Here is a 16,252-nt window from a genome sequence, read left to right on the forward strand (position 1 = left end):
ACTGCCCCAGTATTCAAATTTTTAGAAAATAATATGGTAGCCTTAAGAGAGGAGAGGGGTTTTAAAAAAGTGGTGCTCATTAAATCCAGAATTTTCAGCCTTTTTTTAGGACGCGTCTAACCACATTTGAAGAGCCATATCTCAGAAACTAAACAAGATACCCAGCTAAAATTTTGGTTTTCTTCTAATGAGACATGGAGGAACATTTGGACCAAAAATCAGGAAAAACTGAGGACCATGGTGTCGGACCTGTTCCAACTGATATGGAATTGCCCATATATATTCAAGAACATATTTCTCAAAAAATATTACAATCGACAAAATAAAAACATTTAGATTTACAAAACAAGCATTTCAACATTTAGATTTAACATCACACTGGATGTGACCACTGCAAATAACATGAGATGGCCTAATAGGCCAGGTTTAGAATGAAAAGACCAGAGAACAATGCGCAAATTAGGCCTACAGTAGGCGTTGAATTGTGATGGCCGTTTCTCTCACGCTTTGCCTGATAAAAGGCTCGTTATACTCACCATTCCCGACCTGTCGTGCAACAATGTGATGTCATGGGGAACGCATACTTGCGCGTGGGGGTCGCGACACTATATCTCCTGAAAAGAAGTGTCACTGAAAAGGCTATTGCTACCTATTACACTGTAGACATGTATTGTTCATTCCAGACAGTAAAGTTTGTTCTCGCAGAGCATTCATTGATGTTAATGGCAGTAGCAACTAGCTTCTTTGATGATATTTCAGACTTTGCTTGCTGCTCTTCAGAACTGGGGGACATTACCATCTGGTGTGTGCAGCTAACTGATGAGATGAGTTTGTGTAATCGTCCTAAATGGAAAGAGAATTATTTCAGGTCTTAGCAGATTGGTTGAAAATAAATCTCTTCATTACCTTTCGCTGGAATTCTTATTTTGTGCCTGGGTCCTAGTTCTTTCCCCTTAATTCCTTGTGTTGCAACTCTCACTGATAACGTTCACTTATCCAATAAACTATTAATAATTCACGACTGCAAACAAATCAGTCATCCAAACTGCAACTCTTGCTGGTATCCTAGCCAAGTTCCCACTCTTCTCAAACTGACCATTCAAACTTCCTGGCTACAGTCGTTTTATTTAGGCTAAATAATGGGTTTATTTAAGATGAGCTAGGGCTAGGCTATATGAAATGCCTGAATGTGTTTTATGTGGTTGATGCCTGTAGAAGGACACCAGGGGCCTCATGTACAAAGCCTGCATACGCACAAAAATGCTGCGTACGCTTACTCTAACGCTCACGTCCGGATGTACAAAGACTGACTTGAACGTGAGAATGTGTGGTCCTCCACGCAAGCTTCATGTCTGGCGTATGCACATTTCCAGTGTGTATCGTCAGTTGGCGACACGTAGAGGCAATGGAGCGCAACAACAAGGCCTTTATTTGAACAGCATATTGTGAAATGTGGGCTATTAAAAATAGCACTTCGAAGTAGGCATATGTTTCTAGATAAATGGCCATGCAACATGCGTTAATAGTACCAAACTATGCAACAGCCTATATCTGCAATTAAAACTGTAGTCCTATCAGAGGATATTAAGAATTAGGTAGCCTAATGTGAAACGTATAGAGATAGTGCCTAAATTGAGTTCCATACATGGTTATTCACTTGCTTATCAAACATTTCAGATTTCGAAGAGCTTTCCTTCCTCGAAATCGGTGATGAATGGGGTCGGCTTCACGCATATGTCCATGCCTAAAACGTTTTCCGGGTGTTTTCACATATTTCCGACAGTTTTCAGTAAAACAAAATACAAATGGGACATGATCCGCGTGAATAGCTTAGTGCGAATTAAAGCAATTTCCCTGACTGACTGCATAGGCTACTTTGACTTTCATCGAGTAAGCATTCACATTATTGTTATCACACTTGTGCAAAATATAGGAATATGATCCAGAAATCGTTGTGGCAAAGCCTGGATAAACTTCTATGGGTGCACGATGCGTGTTCTTATTCGTACACGAGTGATTTAATGACCTTTTAATTAATGCAGTTATTTTTTAATGCTTGAAATGCCCACCAAACCGCGTTATGTGAACCTTGTCACTTGCAGACTGGCCAATGAATCTGCCACGGTCTCTGACCCTTGTAGCCACTGCCACACTCTGCCACTACTGTTTTTTTGTTTTGTTATTAATTACAGATGATAAAGACGTAGGCTACTGTATCTTTACCATTTTGTCTGATAAGAGCACTTCTACCTCGCAGTCGCTGGTAATAAACTCTTAAAACTTTTTTGATATGATTATTTCAATTATTACATTTTGTAGCAGCACATTTTCGACAACGGATGGATCCACAAATGAGTTTTAACTCTTAAGCCTACCTTACATTGACAGACTTTGCAAAGATTTGGAAAAGATTTTTGAAAGACTACTGTCTCAGACCCTCTCACATCTTAAGACAATTCATTGAGTTTCTAGTCACAGTCTAGTCACAGGCCAGTCTCAGATTAGGATTTTGCAAAGACTGTGGGTCACTATTTACAAGACTGCTGCTAGATTCCTTCAAATTATTTCCATCGTGCACTAGGCTACACGTCATCATTAACAGGAACTCACATGATAGCCTACTAATATCAAAGTCATTTTTTCGCGTTTCTGCAGCATTTTTTGATGTGTGACATCACTAACAGATATAGAGTTGTTCTGTCACGTAGAACAGCCGACTAATAAATTATAAGAAATGAAATAACAATTAATCATATAAGCTACAGCTGTCGCCTATTTTGCCCCTTCCTGTTTCATGTTCGCGCAAGGTTACTATTGGTTTTTAATGTTCACGTCACTATTTGCATGAGCCACGACTGAAAAGACTTCCGATAATATCAAACATGTTTGATATTGTCGTAACGGCAAAATTAGAAAAAGACTGCCTCCGACGGACTTAAAACCGCTAAGATTGGCACCTTACACTAAACGATTTAGATGACGGGAGCGCGCTGTGATTCTAGTACAACTCCCAAGATTTCTGGCCGATTTTGGAAATTTAGTCGCCGACTGTTAAAACAGGCCAAAATCGTGCAATGTAAGCCAGCCTTTATTAGGCTGCGTTCAGACTGCCAGCCAAAATCCGATTTTTAGCCCATTCAGATTTGTATCGGATGTCACTTTAGAAGTCTGAACAGTGACAGGTCACATGAAATCCGATTTTTGCGAAACGGTAGCAAACCACATCCGGGAGGTAGTTTCATATCGCATTCGTATCGGATATGGACAGATGCGTCTCAGTCTGAACAGCTCCCAACACTCAGATCGGATTTTCTGTCCGTGACGTGACTTTACGTGCGTGACCGCCCACCTATTTCGAGTTGTGGAGCCACGTTATGTCTTTTGACCATGTTATTTTAAACGTGACTTAACAATACTCAATGCTAAATAGAGCATTATACAGTCTCTGCTCTGTTTCTATGGAAGTTGCAAGAATCCACATTGTTCTATTAAATGCCGTTAAATAATTAAATAGCCTTCCAACAGTTTGAAGCGGAGCTTGCCACTGATTAGTTTCGGTTTCTGTCGCGCAAATGCGCACACGTATGCATGCATTCAATGAACACTCACCTAGTTGTATTGTTCTATGTTTAATCACACCAAATTAGCAAGTATTTCCTGATGGCAGAAATGTTTGTTTTCATTGCTACAGCAACCTGTCAGATCTGTTACTAATGTGACCCAGTCTGAACAGAGCCATATCCGATTTGGACACTTGCTAAAGGCAGTGTGAACAGTCAGCCCTAAAAATCGGATATGAGAAGGAATCAGATTTGAATCAGATTCGTCTGCAGTCTGAACGTGGCCTTAATATTGTGGGATAAGCCATTTTGCCTTTGCGGAGGTCTGAGTTTTCGAGTGGTCTTCTAGTTAGCATATTAAAATGAGTCTGATTGAGGGAGGAGAGAGGGTGGAGTATAATGCTTGTGCATGTGCGCTTATAGAGTCACTTCACCCCATAACTCCACCCACTTCACATTTCTGAAAAAGGCTTTCAAAATGGGCGAGATGTTCTGAAATTTGTAGAGGGAGTGCAGCACTGCTGCAACCAATCAACCATGGTGATTTCGTGTCAATCTGGGAATGAGTGCTGCAGACATGGCTTATCACAGGTAGGCTAATCAGGGAAGCAGGTGTTGGGGCGTTTCATTCCTAACTAGTGCAGTGCCCGTGCAAACAATAGGTGCATTCGAGTTCGGAAACGGCTGACTTCGGCTGACTGCATACGTCAACGAGAGCTTGAGTGTCACCGGGAGGGGCGAAAGTTTTAGGTGCAGATGGTCCCGAACACGATTTTGCAAATTTGACAGACGTGATTCGCGTGAGACCTCGTGGGAGATATCGCGGAATTTGTGTGCATTAAATACCGTATTTATCTTTCATTGTTACTCCTTAAAATGAGCATGATGACTGACGAAATAAAGTGATATGAAGTAGTTTAAATAAACCACTGTTATCATACAGTTACAGGCCTGCATTGTAGCACATTAATTAAATATCAAGTGTTTTCCGTGTGTATATGTAACCAACAGCATAAAATAGCAGAATATCAAAACCTTTTCAGTAGGCTAGCCTACCGCTGTTCCAGAAATCACAAATAAGAAGGTATCCCTTCCATATCTGTTCAACTTAGTACCTTCTAACGTAAGGGGCAAAGATTCTGCAACAGAACAAGATGGATCACTTTTGACAAGCTCAGGTGTCATCCCAGACGCTGGCTGTGCTGATCCTAAAATGTTAACTGCATCCATCTTGCTCCGCTATAGAATCTTTGGTAAGCAGGCAGAACGAGACCCCTGTCATAATCGTCATGGGGAGATTCCTTCCAAACCTGTTCCAAACGGACCTATCAAGTCCTTGAACTGACGTCATGGGGCGGGATACAGCCGGTTGCATGCACGAAAAGGCAAATGCAGAATTCGACTGCAGGTGTCTTCATCCCGCGAGTTTTGAGTGACGTGACATGGTCGCATTTTTGTGACATGATCACAACTTTTCTTCAAGTCGAACAACACGTCTAACCAGCATGCACTGCATATGACTCAAATTACGTTTCGACTGCATGCGTTTGCAGCCGACTTGACATGTCGAGTGCACCTAATGTTTTCCAAGAAACGTGTTGCCCAATGACGTTGATGCAGGTAGATCATGTTAGATTGGTGATGAGAATCAGGCCCGTGCTGTTAGAGCTTTTACTCTTTGCAAGGTAATAAAAAAGTGAAGGGGAAAGGCGTTTGAGTTGCAGCTAATGGCTATTAGACACATTACATACCCGTGCGTTTTTGCTGTTGTTGGGAAATGATAGCCTAAAGCTAACCGCATGCATGGCCCGTCTATGCGATGGCCATGCCAGTGCTATGAAGCGCAAGGCAACCGCGGTTGTTGATGAGTAGCCTATGCAACGTTACGTGACTTTAACAGCCTGCTTACCAACATGGGTGCATGTGTGTCGGACTCAGCATGTTTATCCAACATGAACAATCTTGAAACGGTCCGTTGTTTACATGAGACATCGTAATTTCCATGAACACGGAGTTTGTCAGCGAAATGGGCTTTTTTGTTTCTATGATGGAGTAAGTGAGAGTGAGGGGGAGTGGCTAGTGCAGAGAGCGGTAGAATTGTGGGATTGCGGCAGAGTTGTATTTTGTTTAATTTAACGATATCTTTGTCCTTTTTTGTCCGAACATGACCAAACTTTGCACTGCACTCACGCATGTCATTAGCAATACATGTGTCAAATTTTAGGTCAGTTGGATGAGTGGTTTGAGAGTTATGCGTGGAACACACAGACAGACAGACAGAGTGACACACAGACAGACGTTCCTTGCATTAATAGATAGATTTGTAACGACCCGGTGACGTAGTGTTGGACGAGAAGTACAGGACTTCGTCAGCATTCCAATAGCATTTTGGACCAACATGCCATGGCATGTTTCAACCTGTAGTATGCGCGGAGAGCAATATCTCCAATACAAAATCAGACGAAATGTTACTTTTGTCGAGAAACACGATTTATGTATATTAACCCTGGTAATAGTACAATTCACCAAATATTTTAGGGTGCAGTGACTCTTTAAATTCACGTTAATCGGGATGTACAAAGGAAAGCTGTGTGGATTGCTGCGTACGCATGGTTTCATACATCTGAATTTTTTTGTGCGTACGCTTTTTTCCAGATTTTTGCGTACGCAATGTTTTAGTATGAATTCCACGCAAGTCTTTGTACATGAGGCCCCTGCTCCCTGATCTTGGCTTCATCCTCCTGCTTGTCATGCGCCACTGAAGAAAAAAAAAAACTTTGGCGCAGGACATTAGCCTAGAAATCACCGAACCAATTGGAGAGGGAATTTGAAATACAACTGTTTGTCCCACCCCTCCGATTGAGCCCTGCCTATGGTGAGTTCCCAGACCCTACATCTTGATGTGGGTCTGGCTGGGGGGTATTCCATCAACCCCGATAACCGTAAATCGCAGCTAACTTTGATAAGCCTCACTAATTTTACAGAGAGTTCGGTTCCATTACTCCCGCTAACAGGAATCTTAGCTGAGTTGCTGGGGTAACATATGCTTCTGAACTAAGCTAGTCGGTGGCAGGCTAACTGCCGAGCTAAATTAATCCGTGTTGCAAAAAAAAAACACCTGTCGGAAAACGAGTCCCAAAAGTTGGTTCCGTCAACCTGTGCTTTCGTCACCTATAGCCTACAACTTAGAAAATAGAAGGAGAAACTTTTTTTCCGACAGTGTTGCAAGCATTGATTAAGGCTACCTATTCACTAGTTTCAAAGAATTTCTGAAAATTATGCAACTTACATTGTTTGAACTTGATCTGTGTGTGGTCCAAGGATACTTGCGGCTCTGCGTAAGGTGTGTCTTTCATGGTGTCGTGCGCAGCGTGACAGGAAATCAATCGAGTTATGTTTTGCGTGTTCTCGGGTTCAGTTCCCATGCGATACATTTACATAGGCTATGTTAACACATTAATAATGCCATGTTTAGTTATACTCTTTAATGAAAGGCATATCACTATTGATAAAGGGTCATGTACAGTAGCTTGTTCAGTGACAGTAGGCAGGCTGTCAGTGGGCTATGATGCAAGGCAAGCCAGCCTATAGCCTAATTCTGTAACCTTTTAAAGGCTATAATAATTAAAACCGCTTCATAGTCTATTGATTAGGCCTAGGCTATAGTTCATGGATATCAAATCAACTGTATTACACAAATTAAATATTAAATGACAAATTGAATCGAACTGAAATCGTCTAGTTTGCCTTAATTTTACGACATTATATCCTCTTTTCGTCCTCTTATCATCTATTGTTTCGGTCTACTTTTCTACCTCGTGCACGAGCAGACATGAAGCTGATTTAAGCCTTGTTTGAATAAACGAGGCCAAGATGCAGCTAACATAAGTTAATGGAACGGCTTCAGCCCCAAGTAAAAGTTGGCGCTAGTTCAAGCCAGGTTATTTCTCTTAAGCGCCGCCTTTATTAGCGAGAATGATGGAATTACCCCCCTGGTCAGGCTAGGCTTAACCCCTTAATCACAACAAATAAAGGGAACCCCTGACCCCCTGGTGAAGTGTACCTTAAAGGGACACTTCACCAATTAGCATTAAGCTTTGTCTTTAGAAAACCAGTCATGTTTTTGAATGGTCGTGCATCATTCCCTCCGTTTGCCTTGAGATGGGAGAAATACGGATTTCAATGAAACCCATGAATAGGACTTCCTGCTTTCAATGATGTAAAATGATGATTTTTACATCATTGAAAGCAAGAAATCCAACATTGAAAACCGTATTTCTCCCATCTCAAGGCAAACTGAGGGAATGATGTAGCCTGGCTAACGCCTGTTGTGATATGTATTAGGAGCTATACCGCCCTAGGCGGAGTGATATGCACTACACATGCAGCGTAGCAATACCTGTGTGTATTCTATGTGTGTCCTCTGGTACTAGTAAAGTTACGTTGATTTACCTCAAGTCCTCGTCATTCTCTACTGGACAATACTGTAACGCCTACCACTTCTCAAATGAGACGTGGTCTGGCAACCAGACGTTCATTTTCTCGTATTTGAAAAAATGCCCAGATCCATTCATTGGGCGCCACGGATGTCTATCAAATGCGCATAGCTCATCCAACACGGTCTCACACCCAACTCGTCGAACGAGGACGCATGCCAAGCCCCCTGGCGTCAATATCGGAAGCCGAAGGTGCCCCTGCGCGTTATATGCAACGCGAAGGGCTGCCATTGACATCAGTGTAAATCCTTTGGCGTCGAATGTAGGCGAATGAAGAAGGCAACGGAAACTTCTCGGATGTTCTGTGATTGGTTACCAACATCAGGCGAAAATTTGGGTGTTAGTGTCCGGACTGCCTTAGCAGCGTGAAAGAAATCACTGCACAAGGCAGGATGGGAACACCCAGGCTAGGAATGATGCACGACCATTCAAAAACATGACTGGTTTTCTAAAGATACAAAGCTTGATGCTAATCGGTGATGTGTCCCTCTTCATACTCACACCTTAAAATTATATTTTAAGGTAAAATGAAGGGCCTGCTTTACAAATTAAGGACCTCAAATCTAGTGTTTTCAGGGGCAATTTAAGGCAAATTTGAGTACATCATGTTATGTAGTGTTTGCAGTAAATTATTTCAAGTGGTAAGTAACATTTAACTATGATATATTGACTTAATCGGCTATTCTGTTTCCATAGGTGGCTAAACTGCACCAGTTGTCCATTCAACAGAGTATTACCCCCATGGGCCAGCCTGTCCCTCCAATTCTACCTGGTAGATGCACTTTGATACATGCTCCATTCTTCTTACAGGGATTTAAACTTAGAACCAGTACTTTTTTTTTTTAAAGCAATGGGACTTCGCTTAAATTGGCCAATCTAAGATACAATGAAATTCACTTATGATCACATCCCCTAAAGCAGTGGTTCCTAACTGGTTTGGCCTAGGGACCCACAATTCCCTATGGTTATTAGGTCGCAACCCACTTTTTAAGATATATTCAATAACATATTGTATTTCTCAAAAGATATTATTATATATATATATATGGGTAGATGACATGACATGGCTTTTTCACCGTCACAAAAGATAAGATATAAATAATTTCACATTTTCATAATTTAAAATACTGTAAAAGATTTAACATTTTCTTGTTTTACATGAATTTGTTGTTTTAATACCTGAGTTATTTATCGTTTTTTCAGAACTTTGACCCAAACCTTAAAGGTATACTATGCAACGTTTTTCAGTTAATCAATTCGTTTCATACTGTTATATATCATTAAATGAATCAATACCGGTCAAACGATGTATTTTTCGGCCGCCCTAGTGGTCTATAGCCGTAGAACCACACTTGCAACTTCAGGAATCTTCGGGCACGCACCCATGCTCTACTCCAGGAAGTGTCATGTAAAGTCTCATGAAAAGGCACGGCAGACTGACCGATTGAGGAGTTTTGTAAAATATACACGCTAAAGCTGTAGGGGAAGCTCTGCAGAGAAATATGCAAGCATAAAACGAGCGAAAATTAAAAGTGAAAGCGAAACCGGCGATGAAATCGCCAATCCTGCATAGTATACCTTTAAAATTGTCCTAAGTCCAGGTTGGACTTCACTTAGAACGCTGGGTGAAGATCGGTGTCGTGTAGGCTGTTCTGTCGAGATGGCTAAAAGCTCTCGTGTAAGCCCTGTTGGCTGCAGCCGACCCCAGCGTTAAACGTTAGCCTGGAGCAAGTTATGTTTAATTGTTGTTAGCTAAATACAGTGTCTACGTTAATGTTAGGTTAAATTGTCTTTAGCTGTTGATAACGTTACCTAGAGCAAACCGGTTACTGTAACGATATAAGCAAATCAAGTAAGGAGTAGCCTACAGCAGGAGACAACACACGTCTGGGTTTACCAGCTGTGGTATGGTAGAATGTTTTCACAGCTGTTACAGCTTAATGAGTAGACTTAACAATCGATCTTTGCTGCCAAAGCGTCTCAATGTTAACTCTATGGGAGTTTTTAATTATTTTATCGTAAATATCTCAAAAAGTATAAAGTTCACAAATGTGAAAAATACATTAATCAAATCTCCGTTACAAGACCTTTGTATGAGTGTTTGAATGACGTCAAACGGTTCAGTGGTTTTAGCGTCATTAACCGTTGATTTTGGTCGGAAGAAGAATAATCTTAAGAAGAACAGTGATAACAGTACATTGCATTTACATGCAATGTAATAAGAAGCCTTGGAAGAACAGTACAGTGCATTTTCATGCACTGTAAAAAGTTGCAGAAGAATAAGAAGACTTGGAATAACAGTACAGTGCATTTTCTTGCACTGTAATAATAAGAAGTAGAAGCCTAGGAAGAACAGTACAGTGCATTATAATGTACTGTCATTACTCTAAAATGGCCAAGACCTCTCCGGTGAAGTGAAATTGAATAAACCAATCACATGCAACCAGTGTTCAATTCTGATCTATCTATCTATGTATCTATTATCTATCTATATTTTATTACTTAACTCTGCGCTTCTGACTTTGCTCTTGCCACATTGTGCATGCATGTACTTTTGCCAAAATACGCCATCAAACTTGCACACCATATGTTCCTTTTGCAATTTCTTCACTGGATTATCTTAGCTCTTTTTCTTTTTTTACAGCAGTAGAGCCCAACTCCCAGACCGCATCCCAGGAGCTCCTCATTCCAAATGACGTAGGTAGAAAGCAGACAGAATGCTCCTTTTCATATATTCATTATAACCCAGTCTGTTTTCCTCAGTGACAACCAAAATCAACCTATACGATCTTATTAAACATATTTTTTTCTTGAAACTATTATTTCTGTCTAAGATCTGCAAACCCTATAAACTGATGGCTTTTCCTAGATATGATTGAACTCTTAACATCATTAGCTTGTTTTTCTTAATTTGATCTCCTGAGAAGTAGCTCTCCTCTTGTCTATATCCAAGTCTAAATTTAAGTTCAACTTTAAGGATAAACTCCAGTCCAACAACAACCTGTTTTTTTTTTTTTTTTTAACTTAACTTTGAACTTTTTTGGGTGATGTGTAAATTGTCATTTGGGACCAAAATAACGTCATTTGGTGCAGTTTTGATAAAACCAGAATACACATTTACAACTGAATAGCATATAGCAAAGCCTTTTGGGGGCAACTTTGCTACATCAAAATAAATTGTTTTTAAAAACCATTAACTAGGATAGGCATTACTTTGCTCTTCTCCAGGTCACTGCCATCTTGTGATGTGATGTTCCCAAACTCTTCTTCTTTTGCATTCATTTGCAGTGGCTTTGTAGCGCATTCAGTGATTGTCTCATAGACTTTCGCTAGACGCACAAACAGTCATTTTGTACCCTTCTATCCTTATATCCAAATACTGAGGCAAAACACTTTCTCGTTTTGAACCTAAGCGAAAATTCATGTCTAATCCAATCATCCCCAAATAACGCCTAGGTTGTTGTTAGACCGGACCTTTAGCGTGGTTAGCATGCAGACCTTGTCAATTGGAATTGAGAGTGGGTCTGGAAAAGGGTCACTGACTTACGACTTCCAGCAGGGGCGTCACTAGCAGTGAAAATAATCTGAAATTGGTGCATTCAACTCTTACCATATTGTTTCAGAAGTACAGCAATCTTGTAAAGGAAGGTTTTTAAATGCAGTTGTTTACCGTATTTTCCGGACTATAAGTCACACTTTTTTTCATGGTTTGGCTGGCCCTGCGACTTATAGTCAGGTGCAACGTATATATGAAATTCAACATGCTTTTGAATAATTGCTACATGAAAGAGAGAGGGTAAAAGTGGAGCGGTTGGGATCTTTGAGTAAACATTACCATATATGACCGCTAGATGGCGCTCTAGGCTTGTGATTACTGTGCAGGGCTAACTGGGCTGGAAAGACTGATAGGCCTATGACCACAGATTGGATAGTTCTAAAATCAAAATGCCCCCAAAAAGAAAGTCATACAGAGCTGATTACAAACTACAGGTAGTAAAATACGCAGCTGAAAATGGAAATAGAGCAGCAGAAAGAAAATTTGAGTGAGTGAAAAACTTGTGAGGGACTGGCGAAAAGTAGAGGATAATCTTAAAGCAATGAAGAAAACAAAGAAAGCTAATCGCGGACTGAAAGCTAGATGGCCAGAGCTGGAGGAACGAGTCCACAGATGGGTGCTTGAGCAACGTGCTGCCGGGAGAGGCTTGTCAACTGTACAGGTAGGCCTACGTCTCCACGCCCTGGCGGTAGCAAAGGAGATGAATATCATCGAATTCGCAGGCGGGCCATCTTGGTGTTACCGTTTCATGCAACGGAACCGCCTTTCTATCAGGGCACGGACAACAATAGCCCCGTTTATACTATGGGCTGAACCCGGTGCTGGAACTTAAGCCCAGCCCAGGTAGGAGTTTATACTAGACGGGGCTGGGCTGAAACGGGGCTTAACCTGGAACTATTGCCCTGACAACAAGCCCACCTCAACGGTCAGGGCCACGATCCAAGCCCCAGTGCTTACACGTCACGTCGAACTGGTTACTACGGCTACCGTTCTATTTACTAACTGCCCGTGCCTGCTGCCTGTAGAATGTTGTTCACGTTTCTATGGATCCAAGGTTGACAGTTGGCTACATGGCCCACCCCAGAGCCACCCAGTATAAACGCACCGAGAACTCTAGCCCTGGTGCTTGTGCCCTGGGCTTCAGTTCCTGGGCTTAAGTTCCTGGGCCAATGGCCCATAGTATAAACGGGGCTAATGTGTCAGAAACTTCCAGCAGACCTCCAAGACAAGGTTGACAGTTTCCGTGAGTTCGTTGAACAGAAGGTAACTGAACACAACGTGTCGCCGGACCATGTTATCAACATGGACGAGGTCCCCCTCACGTTTGACATCCCCTTGGGCCGAAGTGTCGCAGAGAAAGGGGAGAAAAGCGTGAATATAGTGACAACTGGTCATGAGAAGTCACATTTCACAGTGGTGTTGGCATGTTGTGGAGATTTGTTGTTGTCGAAATTACCACCGATGGTCGTTTTCAAACGAAAAACCATGCCAAAAGATGAATTTCCACGCTCAGTTGTCGTGGCTGTGAATGAGAAAGGATCGATGGATCAGGAAATGATGAACACTTGGCTTACGCGATGTTACAGTAAGCGTCCTTATGGCTTCTTTAAAACACGCAAAGCCCTGCTGCTGATGGATAGTATGCGAGCGCACATAACGCCACATGTTAAAGATAAAATAAAAGCTTGCAACTCCATACCAACCATCATCCCTGGAGGCCTAACCAAAGTACTCCAGCCACTCGACATATCAGTGAACCGGAGCTTTAAGGCCGTCTTGCGTCGCTTGTGGGAGGAGTGGATGGTGGATGGAGAGCACAGCTTCACGGCAACCGGGAGAATGCATGCGCCATGCAACTTTGCAGCAAGTCATTAGATGGATCGACACAGCATGGAATTCAGTGACAACCGAAACCATCCTGTCGGGATTTAGAAAGGCCGGAATAACTGCAACTGATGCTGAGTCTGACGACAGCCCCGCGGAAGAGGAGACGGCGATTCGTCTTCCTCCGGAGTTGGCGGAGATGTTCAGGAGCGACACAGAAGATGAAGATTTTAATGGATGGTGAATTTCTAGACATAGACACAGATAGAAACTCACACACATTCTCAATCTCTCTCTCTTTCTTTCTCTCAGTCACACACAGCCACACGCACACACGCAGATAGAAACTCACACATTATCTCTCTCTTTCTCTCACTCACGCGCACACACACATTCGCTCTGTAGTGGCAGAAACTCGTGTTTGTTTGTTCCTTTGATATGAAATAGTGTTGTATTGTAGGCCTATGTAGGCCTATCTTGAATTTCTTCATTAAATTTCTGTATTTTTCTTGGACGTTATGAAATAAATTTCTAAATAAGCCTCCCTCGAATATTTGCTCTGCCGGCTTAGAGTCCACATCGCTGCATTGCATTCTACACATTTTTAGCTAAATGTTCATGTATCACATCAGCATGGTCGTTCATTCAATCTTTTGCCAATTGCTTTACAATTAACGTCGGGCCCGGCCTGGCTCGTCAGCTTTGCCATTCATTCTTCATGCGCGTCTTTTTAAACCAGATATAGGGCCTATATATATTTTTTTATCTCATAAGCATTGAACGCAGATCCGTATCAATTCTAATTCTAATCGAATGTCATCGAGATCCATCCATACAATTTTAAGTTATCTTACTAACAAACAGACAGACAAACAAGCCCCTATGAAAACAACCTATTGGCTCGTATACGGTAATAAGCCTCCTGCGAGTATTTGCTCTGCTGCCGACTTGTGACTCCACATCGCCCAAATAATTGATTGCATTGCATTCTCCACATTTTTAGCTAAATGTTCGTGTACAACATTAGTATCTTCGTTCACTGAATCTTTTGTAAATTGCTTTATAATTAGGCGTCGGGCCCTATTGCTCGCCTCAGATTCCTTTGCGCGTTCTTTTAAAACTGCGTCTTTTTACCTCGTGAGTATTTCATCTGCTGCCAGCTTGTGACTCCACGTCGCCCAAAATGATTGATTGCATTGCATTCTCTACATGTTTAGCTACATTTTCGTGTACCACATCAGCATTTTCATTCACTTATTCTTTTGTAAACTGCTTTACTATTAACGTCGGGCCCATATGGTTCCCTCAGCTTTGCATTCATCCTTCCTGTGCGTCCCTTTTTAGTATTTAACCTGCTGCCAACCTGTGACTCCACATCGCCCAAAATTCTTGATTACATTGCTTTTGCCACATATTCAGCTAAATGTTTGTGTACCACATCAGCATTTTAATCCAGCGAATCTTTTGTAAATTGCTTTAAAAATACCGTCACTGCAGCAACGTTGTCTTTCATCCTTGCATGTCTTTTAAAACCACATTGCCCGAAATGCTTGATTGCATTATAGACTATTCTCCACATTTTAGCTAAATGTTCCTGTACCACTTCAGCATTTTCCTTAAGTGAATCTATTTAAAGTGAATTGCTTTACAATTACCTTCGGGCCTTGGTGGCTGCCTTCATATCGCTGCCATTCACTCCTTCTCCTCATTAGGCTAATATTAATTAATTAACTCTTTGTCACAGCCTCTGCCTGTTCTTGGCTGAGATTTTGTGGAATACATTTCTAAATAAATGTGACTTATAGTCCGGTGCGACTTATATATGGCTTTTTCCTCTTCATGACGCATTTTTTGACTGATGCAACTTATACTCCGGAGCGACTTATAGTCCGGAAAATACGGTACTCATTTCCATAGAATTTATGTCTATGCCAAATTAGTGGTAGGACATGCCCATGTTTTAGGGACCTTGGAAATCGGCTTCAATGGTCTCTTGGCCAGACAGACTTGCAGAGCAAATCCCAAATTTGCCAAAGGTTTGTATGGGGTATTCCCAAGATACTGGAGCTTCCCTTCAAGATCTCAAAACTGTTTGGCGTCTCAATCTTGTCTTGTTGCTCCCTGATTTCTCCGAAGGGTGGTTGAGGGGAAACAGGTGAGATCTCAACAAGATATTTATTCTTAATTTCATGTTCCTAGACTGTTAGGTTAGTTGCTTTGTGAACTGGGTAGACAATACTGGAAAATAAACAGACATTGGGTCTTTTATCCATCCACACAACATTGTCTCTTTCTCTGTTTGTCTCCAGCATCCTGCATTTCCAGTTAACTAGATCATGTCTTCTCTCATGTCTGACGTCTATATAAATAAAGCAGACAAAAGCTAGCCTGTCCAATGTTGAAATACACTTGTGACCACACCTCCCTAAATACTTCAGTACAGTGTGTACTGGCGTGGGGCCTGTTATGTGGCTCCACACATTTTCTGTGTCAAGCTGTTATTTTAGGACATGCAGTCCAATTTAGAACGGGTCTCTGTATGCAATTACTGTAATGACACCTGGATCAACAGAAGTGCTTGTCAATACTAAGAACATATTTTGAAATGAAAATTATTAATTTAATGCAAAAGCAACAGAATGATACAAGGTGGACATCCCAAAAAGTTTTTCGTTTTATTGGTTTACAGCTAAACAGTTTTCACCACTGTGCTTGTGCTTGCCTGTCAATTCTTCACAGAAAGAGTTATTCTGTTATTAAAAGCATCTGTATGGCACAGATGTGAGGGAATGAACCATCACAGAAACATAGTGCCT

General features: G+C 41.5%; 1 protein-coding gene across 1 annotated transcript in view; it reads left to right on the top strand.

The window, feature by feature from the left end:
- The window catches only part of pcbp4 (poly(rC) binding protein 4), a 129,476-nt gene that overhangs the window by 96,649 nt on the left and 16,575 nt on the right, over positions 1-16,252 (top strand). The window contains exons 11-12 of the mRNA XM_062544837.1: positions 8,753-8,828; positions 10,701-10,753. Coding sequence (XP_062400821.1) covers positions 8,753-8,828; positions 10,701-10,753 — 129 coding nt within the window. The remainder of the gene's footprint in view (positions 1-8,752; positions 8,829-10,700; positions 10,754-16,252) is intronic.

This window comes from Sardina pilchardus, chromosome 9, assembly GCF_963854185.1.
Source record: "Sardina pilchardus chromosome 9, fSarPil1.1, whole genome shotgun sequence".
NCBI classification, from domain to species: Eukaryota; Metazoa; Chordata; class Actinopteri; order Clupeiformes; family Clupeidae; genus Sardina; species Sardina pilchardus.